Source organism: Thalassophryne amazonica, chromosome 11, assembly GCF_902500255.1.
Source record: "Thalassophryne amazonica chromosome 11, fThaAma1.1, whole genome shotgun sequence".
NCBI classification, from domain to species: domain Eukaryota; kingdom Metazoa; phylum Chordata; class Actinopteri; order Batrachoidiformes; family Batrachoididae; genus Thalassophryne; species Thalassophryne amazonica.
Genome location: NC_047113.1, coordinates 67,053,667 through 67,065,953, shown reverse-complemented (window position 1 = coordinate 67,065,953; position 12,287 = coordinate 67,053,667). Strand labels below are relative to the sequence as shown.

The following is a 12,287-nucleotide window of genomic DNA, read 5'->3' as shown; positions in this document are numbered from 1 at the left end:
GCCCAGGTGCAAATTTAGGCCAAAAATCTGCAGTGGGAGCCCGGCATTAAGAGTTAACCAAATTGACTCAGGATCCTTAATTATTAGAAAGGAATGGTGTTCTACAATGTGCGTATTGTTTATCCTTGAAATGTTATTAGCAGAACAGAGAGAGTTCCCAGCAGCAGGTATGCAGATAGATTTTGTACGTCCTTGTGTGTTGTTGTTCTTCTCTTCTTCACTCTCCTATCCCAATCCAATCCCCTGCATTCCCCTAACCTCTCCTCGTTCACCTCTGGTCCCTGCTTTCCTCACGCTCATCTGTCTTCCCTAAAAACAATTTGTCCCTCATTCTGCATCTCATTTTTGCCTTTCACTTCTAAACCCACTGGCAGGCCATCTACTATGAGATCGGTTTCCTGGTGTGCGCGGCAGTGGGCCTGCTGTTTGCTGTTCTCTTGCCGATCGTCGGCCTCTTCTTCTGCCTGTGCCGCTGCTGTGACAACTGCGGCGGCGAAATGCACCAACGGCAACGCAAGAACGCCGACTGCCGGCGTGGCCTGCTGGGAACACTGCTCTTCTCCACCTCACTGGTCATCACGTGAGTATGGCGCACACGATCACACTTGAAATCACATGTGCCGCACACAGATGTGTGCGTGGGGGTATCAGCTGGCATATTTACAGGCGCAGTATGCACAGAGTGAAATTAAATGGCCACACCTCTGATTTGTCATGCACACATCTTGTTAGTGTGCTCACAGACACACAAATTGGTCATCAGTCCATGTGGCCCACCCCCACGCCATTTGCTGTATATAGTAAAGTCTGACGGCAGAGAGCATATGGCAGCATCCTTCATGTTCACTCACATTCATCATCATCCTCTGAAGACCGTTTATGCTTTAATGCTTCCTTTAATGTAGCAAAATATCTCCCAATTATCATGAAGTAAAGCTGAAACGATAAAGATGAATACATCGCTCACAATTCCATACATTTATTGTGTAAATGTTTAAAGGACAAGTCAAGTCACTCATTTTGGATTTTACAAACTATAAAATCACACAGTGTAGTTATTAAGGCATTCATGCATTTTATGATGACTTACAATATATGTTGCTGGTGATACTATTAAAGCTACAGCGTGCAAGATTTAAGGCAGTGTATTAACATAAATGGAATATAGCATTCATAGCCATCTGTTCTATAATTGCATGCAGTAATGAATCAGTGTGTCTTCATGAAGTCACTGGAGCACCACACTCATAGAGCGCAAACCTTCGCCAACACTAGTTTACAATTCCATCAAATTTGACCTTGGAATAAATTTTCAAGGTCAGAGTCCTGTTAGAAGTGGCTTTTCATAAGCTAAATTACATGTGATGAAATCTCAGGGATATGTATTCATGCACTTGAATCAAAGTTTTTTTTGTTGTGGTGTTGTCAGTTTTTTTTTTTACTTCGGTATCGGTTTGTGAATTCTTTTTCATATAAATTTTACAGAACATTGGTTATCTCTGCTATGCACAATTTGTCATTGCTTTTTGTCACTTGGTTTCCGACTGATAACTAAAAGATAGACAAACAGGTGTAAAATTGGAACGTCCAGAGTGATCGAGGCACTTTTTATTGAGATATAATGCAAAATGTACACCAAATGGGCTTTTCAATATTAAATACAAATGTCCACAAAATACACAATCCAGATCAGATCTGGATTAAACATTGTCAGGTGATAGTGAGTGTCAGTCTGCATCTCACTTTCAAATATGAGAGTGATTCGGGCATGATTTATTAAGATATAATGTAAAATATTCATTATATGGGGTTTTCAATGTTAAATTTAAATAGCCACAAAATCTGTAATCTGGATCAGATCCAGATCAAACTTTGTCAGTCAATAAAGGATACCATCCTACATAATGCTGTCAAATATAAAAGATATTTGATCTTTTTTAACAGTTATGAATTTCTGAAAATTCATTCAATGTTAAAGATAGGGATTTTTCTAATTTTCTAAGATATTTCCTGACTTTCACCTTTGACCTGTGACCTTAAAAATTGAATCAGTTCTTGCCTATTAGGATATGAATCTTCAGTAAAAATTTCATGACGATATATGAAAAATTATGGTCTCCGTACTGTAACATTTAAAACCATAAAACAATTTTGTATAAGTAAAATAATTAATGCAAATAGTTGCATATAACGTTGTTTATATATAAATTTCTACATGTTTTTGAAATTTACTATTTATATTTGCATTCTAAGTTATAAAAATGGTTTGTTGCACGTGTTTGTAATTTTCACAGTAAAAAAAAAACTTATTTCCAAGTAGAATTTTAGTTTTTTGTTTGAAATTAGGTTTACTGTTTTAAGGCAGTATGTCAGAATAAAAGAAAAACTGCAAAGTCACACAGGTGAGGCTGTGCTGAAAAAAATGACACCAAACAAGGCAAAGTAAACAGTTTTTAAGCTAAATTACGAAGGTAAAACAAAAAATAGTCAAAAACGCTCAAATATACCCAAGACTCCAGAGGGTTAAAAGAAGCTAAACACCATAAAACAAATGATAGCCAATAGAAAATAAATCAGTTTTACGACTGGTCTTAAAAGAGTCAATAGATGTTATCTTTGGAATCCCAACAGACAGGTCATTCCACCAGGTAGAAGCATGGCAGGAAAAAGCACTAAAACCTGCTGACTTCTTTTGAATCCTTGGGACACAGAACAAGTCCACATCCAGTGATTGCAGGGTACGAGGAGGCACACACTTACTAGTTTTTACTAGTTTAAACTTATTAGCTAGTTTGGCTAATCGCAAACAAGTCGCGCTTCCTCCTTGGCTAGCTAACGTGCATGTTTTGACAAATTCAGGAAACTGGAGTGTCTGCAGGGAGCAGCGGGTGGAACGTCAAAATTCCATATCGCTATATATTTTTAACATCTGGTAGTATAGTGTATGTTGAAAATAAATACTGTATTTTCTGTTGTATAAATCACATTTTTTTGTAACTACTTTGAGAGGCTCTGTAGGTACAACTTATAGACACAAATTTACACATTTGTTATTATTAATAATAATAATTATAATGGCTCGTTATACACTCAAAAACTGGCTCATTGGATTGGATTTCCATCTAATAAATATATGTAGTTCCAACTAAATTAAATTACCTTGCATGGATGTGCTTTATTTGAGTTGGGGCTACATATATTTATAGATGGAAATCCTGCTAATAATCGAATTGAGTTCATCGAATGAGTCTTTTTTTTTTTTTTTTTGAGTGTACAGGACTTTTTGCTGTAATCAAAATACAAACCAAAATAAACTAATAATATAATAAGAAAGTGCCAGTAATGAAAAGTTCACTTCAGCTCCAAAAATCCCAAATTCAAGAGCTGATAATACAGAAAAGGTGTAACTTATACTCCAGTGTAACTTATATATGGGTTTTTCCTCTTCAAGAGACATTTTAGAGCACCTTGGGGAGACATATGTTGTGGTTTAGTGCTATATATATATGGGCTTGAATTGAATGTTTTAACAGGAGTCTCACTTTTTTTTCATGCCACAAACAGCGCCCGCTTTTCATGACAGGTTTTTTTTGTTTTGTTTTGTTTTGTTTTGCTATTTATAATCTTCCTCTTCTTCTAACTCTAAATATAACCATAGCATAAGTGTGTACCCTCCCAAAGGGTTAACCATGACCCCCCCGACAACCCTCTTTCATCCCACATTTTGTGCCCCCGTCATGAAATGAATTTGTGTACCTGTTACAAAAAAAACGCCCCATTTTCTTAACCCCGTCACAAACCCATAGATTAATGTACTGTCATATCTCAGTCCTACAAACTGCCATGAGACTGGGTTGGACTTGTACAATGGAAAATACCCCCCCGAGCCACCAAAGGTGTGATAAAATGTGAAAAGGTCTTGCATTAACAATGGATCACTGGTGAATGCTGCTGCATGCAGAATTAGAAGATTAATTAATAACCTGAATAATTAATCATTATTCAGGTTTTACTGGGTCCATCAACAAAATTTTAAAACTGGTATGTAGTTTGAAGTCTGCACTTTCAACAAACATTCAAACTGAAACTTAAAGTGTGGAGAATTTGATGGGAGAACCTCTTAATTCGGTCATGTGACTTTAACCGCATCGAATGCATCCAGAGGGTTAAAAACAATAACTAGAGAGTCAGTATTTCGCTTAAAAGGCAAACAAAGGAATAAAAAAAAAGCTTTTTTTTTTCAATTTCCTAGGGGGGGGGCGTGCTAATACAACCGCGCCTAAGTGACGCTTCACACATAGTACGATGTTTGGACGAAGTGTGCACTTAGTGCGCATGATGCAGGAATCGTGTGTAAACCTTGTGAAATTGTCCCTGCCTCTAACGTCTCGTACACCTGTTGTTACAGCTATTTGTGCACACCAATGGCTGAAAGACAAAGTGTGCGCGAAACATCGCACCCTCTCGCTGCAGGTATCAGCCAAATTCCAGGTGACACACGAACATCTAACACCGCTCGCATGGCACTTAGAAAATGTGTGGCCAGCCGCACTCTTCACACGACAGCAGATTGCAGATGACCACCGTCGTACTGGCAGAGAAATTTGTCTAAGTTCGACATGTGCACTGAGAACTGACAGAATGTGTGGCTATGACAGAAGTAGCTGTGGTGATTTGTCATAATGGACATTCCTGCTAGAAAACACCTACTGTGTTTGGACAGACATGGACTACCATTTGACCACTGTGAGGTGCGTGTGTCTGATTGCTGTATTACGTGGACATAAATAATAACATATATTGCAGTGGCAACAAGCTGCAGCCAGCAAGTGCGTGCACGGAGTGGACATTGACAGCCTGCCAGGTTGAAACGGACCGTCAGATCAGAACACGTAGCAGGCAATCTGACCGTCACATCACCCACATGAGCTCTGTTCCACATGACGCGGTGTCTGTGCTCCGGTGCGCCATCCATGAGACACAGTCGGGCAGAACACGCGTGCAGCCAATTGGATGCACCTGACCAGTAGATGTGGACATGATCAGAGCACACTGCTTCTCAATCATGTAATTTCATGACTGTATGTCAGTGACCATGGGTCATCACCAGAGGAACAGACGGATCACATTTGTATTGGTCGCTTGATAAATGCAGTGTTTTTATATGGTGTGGGATTTTAATTTTTTTTGGTAATACTTCCATGTCCTTCCTGATATGAGGCAGCTTCCCGCAGCTTTCAAAGAACAGCTCCATAGCTCAGTGGTAAAGTTGCTGACTGACAATCAGAGCTTTTGAAAGGCGTGAGTTCACGTCCCGGTGGTGTTTTTTTTTTTTTTTCTTTTTTATTATTCTGCATAAGCGGTGCAAAGTGGTCCCACAGGTACCAGCTGTTTGTTTGGTTTTTTTTATTCCACATAAGCGGTGCCATATGGTTCCACACTTACCAGCTGGTTTTTAATTTCTTCCACATAAGTAGCGCCATGTGGTGCACCTGGCACTGTTCCTGCTCGAAGGACACTGGTGCATGCACGAACTCTCACACCAGGTTCGTGCACGCCAGCCCATCGGCGCAATGTTTCCTGGTGCTCTAATTTCGAGCTGTTTTGTGCTGTTTCACCGTAATAAACCAGATGTGGACCAGACTTCACACTATGTGTGAAGGGGCCCCTGTCATGGCTTCAGATTCATTTGTTTTACCACTCGTGTTTCAGGAGAGTGTGTTGTCGTTAAAATTGAGAGCCACCCACAGTGCCATGAGCAAAAAATCAAGCTGAACATTTTTTCGGCATCAAAATGTGCAACATGGTGGAAAATAAGAAGGAGGCACAAAGTTATGGGGAGTAAATCTCCTTCTTTATGAAACTATTACAGGTAGATCATCTGGCTGTCCTGCATCTCGCTGAAACTCATCTCTCCAAACCACATTGTGAGTCGCCGCAGGGACTGCATAGCCACAACACAAAAGCTTTATTGAGAGCTGCGTGGTGCCAGACTCATGGAACCCAGGATGGTGCTTAGTTTGCCGTTCTTTGACTTTCTGTCTTCACTGGAAAGACGCTCAGTTATTAGAAATTCCACAGCAATATCCGAGCAGCCCAGCCTCAAGTTTTCTCAGAGCAAACTCGGAGTTCTTATTAAATCTCCCCGGGTACCATGCACAGACACTGCAGAGGCACTAATGAAGCAATTACAGGCAAGAGAAGGATGAGCACCAAGCCTGAACCCAGACTGCTTTTTATTCTCCCCAGAAAGCTGACAGCCAGGCACAGTGAAACAGCAGGGGTGATATTTATTCCCAAAGAAGTTTAAAAGTGGTAAAAGGCTCGCGAGTAAGGTGATGCTGAGATAGAAGAGCCTAGATGTGCCAAAAACAGATAGTTCCTGAACCTAGAGGCACTCGGTGTGAGGAGGCAGATTAATGAAGGCTTTTTATACATGATAAACAGTGGCACGGAGTTGTGTTTGGTGCTGGTTCTTGTGTATTCACAGCTCAACAATGGCTCCCAAAACTTGCCTTGAGCGACACACACCGCACAGATTGTGAGTTTTAACAGCTTCGATCTGGCTGCCGTTGACATTTCATGCGTGCATCCAAACAAAAGAACTCTTGTGTACGACAGCCTGCAAGAGTCGAGAAACCTCTCAGTTGTGCCTTGTAACCTTAAAAATCAGACTTTACCAGGAATGTTACTGCACAGCAAAGCATCAGCAGTCAGACGGCCCCAATCATTCTGACAACCCCAAATCAGAAACAGCTGGATCTTATGGAAAATGCAAATGCAAAACCCCTATAGTGGTTCTTACATTTACTTTGACGTCTGATTCATTGCAGGCAGTATGAACCCAAAATATTTCATATTTTGTCTGGTCAACTTTGTTTAATTTGCTAATATACATCTATTCCTGTGTTTAAGGCTCACAAGACATTAAAAAAAAAGTCTAACACTGTGTAGTGTAATTCCCTACACATTCTCCATTGCAGACAGGTCAGGACTGCAGGCAGGCCAGACGAGTATCCATATCTTCTTTGTCAGCAGTCTTGCCATTGTTATATGCACAGAATGTGGTTTTGCATTGTTTTGTTAAAATAAAAATGTATGGACATCCCTGGAAAAGATGTCATCTTGAAGGCAGCATATGTTCCTCTGAAATATCAATGTACTTTTATGCATTAATGTTGGCATCACAGAAGCATAAATTTTATTTGCCAAGTGCACTGACACAACCCCATACCATGACAGACCTTGGCCTTTGGACTTTGTTACTGATAACAGTCTGAGTGGTCCTTTTCATCTTTGGTCAGGAGCACACAGCATCTATCTTCCACAGAAGATCTGGAATACTGATTCGTCTGATGACAGTACACATCTCCACCATGTGATGGTCCAACCCAGATGCCTCTTAGTCCACAGATGTCACCACCACTTCTGGATAAGGCTGACTTCTTGTTCTGACTTTAACACGAAGTTAACACCCAAGTCTTTCATTGCCAACTGTAAATAGTAATCAAACCATTCCAATCGTATCTTTCTGAACTCTTCCGCATCAGATTCCATCGTGTCAATGTTTACTGTGTGCTTGAGCGATAACAGGTGAACTTGCTCATAAACTTTAAGTTTCTTAAATATTTATTACGGCCACTCTTAAAACTTCAGTTATCTTTACTATTTTATTACTAGTAAATTTTAGAATTAATGTAGATGTGATATACTCATTATCAGTTATCTAGGAACTACTTTTTGCACAGGAATTCATCAAGCACGTCGGCCGCAGGTGTGTACTAACACAGAATCCCCAGAAACTAGAGAGTTGTTCGGCCATAACGAGTAGTCTGAAAGTAGTAGGAGGATGTGTATTAACAAATGATGCTGTTTACAATACAAAACATAAAATATCTTTGATTCACACCATTTGCAATGAAACAGAAGTCAACGTAAGTGTCATAATAATTCCAGAATTTTTTATTTGCATTTTCCGTACCATCTTACATTTTATTGATTTGAGGGTGTAGTAGAAAGAGGGCTAGGGATAGGAGCTTCGCCAAGCCCATCCTTGAACTCGTGCAGAGTTTTAGGAAGGTATTGTCTGCAGTAGAATGCTTAATTGAGAGGCATGAAGTTCTTGTTGTGTTATCACACACACTAACTTTGAGAAGCTCCTTGGTGGCTGCAGTTAGAATTGAAATGCACCCAATGTTGAACTTGTCCAAGGTTGACCAAGTACCAAGTTTCACCTTGTTACACAAAGCCTTTGTCAAGACATTGCATACACATAGTTTCAGAGATTATGCCCCATGTGGCTACAAGTCAAATCAAAATGCACCCAACATTGACCTTTTCTGAGGTCAGCATGAGGTGACCTTGCATATCAAGTTTCATCGTGACACACACAGTTTTTGTCAAGATATTGAATATATATCAACCACACAGACACACACAGATGCGCAAACTGAGTCAAGCACATTCTAGACCTGTTCTGCCTTCAGGGATGCAGGTAAAAAGGAGTTAACAAGATCAAAAGTGTTCAAAGAGCACAGCAACAGCACACCAACAAAAATATTGGACATGTCAAGAAAATGTTCCATGGGCTATTAAACAATCCAGTTCACTAACAATAAAATGTCAGAAATCACTTCCATAAATTTAGCCATTTTAGCCTTATATTAGCATAAATTTTCTCTCTGTGACGTAATCACCTGTGATAGTAGTTTTACACCATAAGCAGCCTCTACAACACAACTCAAAGATGGTTTTTCCTCATGCATACATGCATGGTTTCTGCAGGATTCCGACACACAGTGTTACGTCTGCCAGTGCCTGCAAGTTCACGCCACACATTATTAGAACAGCAGCAGCTACAGCGGCCTGTGCAAATTGGCTCGGACTCCGCGTAACCCCTGCACACATTTATAAAGAGAAAATGACAGAAGATCCTCCCTTTGTTCCAACCAAGTGGAAGATTCCCGCTGCATGTTATACCCAGCATGCATTTCAGCAATACGAGGTCTATTAGAAAAGTATCCGACCTTATTATTTTTTTCAAAAACCATATGGATTTGAATCACGTGTGATTACATCAGACATGCTTGAACCCTCGTGGGCATGCGAGAGTTTTTTCACGCCTGTCAGTTACGTCATTCGCCTGTGGGCAGTCTTTGAGTGAGGAGTCACCCACCCTCTCGTCGATTTTTTCATTGTTTAGGAATGGCTCAGAGACTGCTGCTTTGTTTGATCAAAATTTTTTCAAAACTGTAAGGCACAACTGAGTGGACACCATTTGATAAATTCAGCTGTTTTTTGGTAAAAATTTTAACGGCTGATGAGAGATTTTGGTCTGGTAGTGTCGCCGTAAGGACGGCCCACGGCGCCTGACGGCGATCTGCGCTTCGAGGTGGCAGCGTCTCGCCGTTTCAAGTTGAAAACTTCCACATTTCAGGCTCTGTTGACCCAGGAAGTCGTCAGAGAACAGAGAACTTTCAGAAGAAGTCCGCATGAGGAGTTTATTCGGACATTCCATTGTTAACGGACATTTTGTAATGAAAGAACGTGCGGGCAGAGTCGCATGTCGGGCCGGACCCGACCGCGGGGGGTCGCGACAGGAAAAACACCTCCGTTGGAAACCTTAATGGGCAAGTTGGAACATGCCCAAGCTGTTAAACAATTTCTCAGTTACTCACTTGTTGAAAGCCATCAAAAGCCGCCTGAATTTTACAAATAGTTTTCAACACGGAGGTGTTTTTCCTGTCGCGGCGCACACAGATTTGCCGAGTCGTCACGGAAACGACTGCGAATTTGCGCACAGGTCTTTCATTAAAAAATGTCCCTTAAACAGGGGAATGTCCGCATAACGTCCTCATGCCGGCCTGTTCTGAATCTTCTCTGTTCTCTCACGACGTCCTGGGTGAATTAAGCCTTAAATTAGGATGTTTTCAGGTCAAAACAGGCCAACGACGGCGCCTGGAAGCGCTGCAGGACGTCCCGCTCCGTGGGAAGTCCTTACACCGACAGAAACACCCCATAATCTCTCATCAGCCGTTAAACTTTTCACCGAAAACCAGCTTAATTTCTCGAATAGTGTCCACTCGGATATTCCTCACAGGTCCAGAAAAAATTTTGATAAAGCAACCCGTGCCGTCTTGAGCAGCGTGTGAAACAAAGGAATTCAGCCGAGAGGGCGGGACCACATCTCACTCAAGGCCTGCCCACAGGGAAATGACGTCACCGACACGCGTGAAAAAACTCACGCATGCGCACAAGTCATTCAAATCCATATAGTTAAAAAAAAAATAAAAGGGTTGGTTTATTATCTAATAGACCTCGTACATCAGCTGATAGGTGTCCAACACTATGAATGCAAAAGGTTCTAAAATATGGGTTTAATTCATGCAAATCATATTGGGGGGGGGGGGGGGGGGGGCTGAAAAATGCTAATCTAGACAGTGAGGTGAGGATTCAACACCCAGCATTACATGTTTTGAGGATGTAGATTTGTTTTTATCTTTGGTCATCTTAGAAAGTGGGAAATTTGACCTACATCACATTAACCCGGAGCTGCTGAGTTCACCTTATACAGCAGCATCCAGAAGCGGCTCTCCGTGTTTGCTGGATTAAATTGTTGATGATTTGGCATGATCCTTGAATTTCTCTTTCTTTCAAAGAAATGCTGGATTGGTTGTCACAGCAACAAATGCAGAAGAGCAGACCTGCTCTGGAGCAGGTTTATTCAATGTAAACACGATTTAGTGACGGCCGTGAACAGCAGTGCTCCAAGAAATCCGAGGGCGACGTAGAGAGCCAGGATTGAGACCAAAGTCTCTTCAGTTTGATTCCCTGTCAGTTACATTCCCCATGGTGCTCTCAGTGTGCAGCTGAGTGTCTTGCATGTCATTTATATGTATGTATGTGAGGCATCATTAAAAAGCAATTTGAGCATCTACAGCCCCGGCGTGTTTGTGCCATTTAGAGACATTTGTGGCTCTCGCCACCCCACACATCACTACTGACCACAAATATGTCACACAATGCCACACAGTTGGCGGGACTCGCCAGTGTGTGGTGAGTGTTCTGGTCATGTTCAAAACACTCGCCACTGACTGTGTGGTTGTCCCTTATGCACCACACACGCGATCTGTGTGAGAGGCTGGAAAGCGCCAGACTGTTTCAAAAAAACAAATCCATGAAAAAAAAGGGGGGGGAGGGCTGAAAATTGGCCTGAAGGCCTTGTGTCCCGTCACAGAAGTGTATGTAGTCCTATACCTATTTGTGAGTGGGTGACTTCAAACTGCATTGTAATAATCACTGTGGAGACTAGCTTCCAAGTTTTTTATTATGAAGACTACTTTCAGAGAAAAAAAATGCAACCAGGAACAATTTGCGTGTAAGTCATGATTTTACTGGTTTGGAAAGATGTGGAAGTTTGAGTGAAAAGGACATGAAGGCTACAGTGCTGAAGTGGGAACTTGACCATGCATCCTTGCTACAACTGAAATCCCTGGAAATCTATACATAGGTCAGAGTTCATTGTATACGAACACAATTTTTGGCTCTGTGACCTTCACAACTAGGTGAAGGCCATTCATCATTGAACTTGACCTAGACCTTCAAGAGATGTAGTCTTGCTCCCAGTTTGGTAAACCTGTGTTATTTCTTTGAAAGGTTATGGTTGTGGCTATTGTTGGCCCTATGTCCTTCAGAATTAGGCCAAGGTCAGTCATCTTTGATGCTGGCCTAGATCTTTAAGCAATGCATGCTTGCTGCAAATTTGATGAACCTGTCTTAAACCATTGGAAAGTTATTGAGCGTACAGTCTTCATCACACACAGACACTAGTTTTGGCTCTGTGACCTTCAGTATTTGGTGAAGATATCTTAATCATCAAAGCTGACATAGACCTTTAAGGGATTCATCCCTGCTGCAAGTTTGGTTCATTTGTGTCAAATCCATTATAGGTTACAGTGAGGACAGAGTTTTGGACAGATGGTGAGCAACTGGTAACAAAAACAAACAAATAAACAAACAAAAAACAGATAAAGACAAAGTTGATAAAAACACGAAAACACAAAAGCCACTGAGCACCACACAAATTCAGCGTTCACAGTCGCCAGTATTGGCTGTGAGTGCTGGCGAGTATGGCACGCCAATCCACTAACACGCCAAGCACACGCATTCTGTGTGAGAGGAGCTTAGATCAGATAGAAAAGTGCTGTTGAAACACAGTCCACTGACCTTTTAAGAGAAGTACTGCTTCAATCAGAGTATTCATTGATGTCCCTTTAAGAAAATGCTTT

General features: G+C 41.3%; 1 protein-coding gene across 12 annotated transcripts in view; it reads left to right on the top strand.

Annotated features, from left to right (window-relative positions):
• prom1a (prominin 1a) overlaps positions 1-12,287 on the top strand; it is a 252,412-nt gene that overhangs the window by 136,782 nt on the left and 103,343 nt on the right. For all 12 annotated transcript variants that reach the window (XM_034182040.1, XM_034182049.1, XM_034182045.1 and 9 more), the window contains one exon: positions 375-580. In XM_034182040.1, the coding sequence (XP_034037931.1) occupies positions 375-580 (206 nt within the window). The remainder of the gene's footprint in view (positions 1-374; positions 581-12,287) is intronic.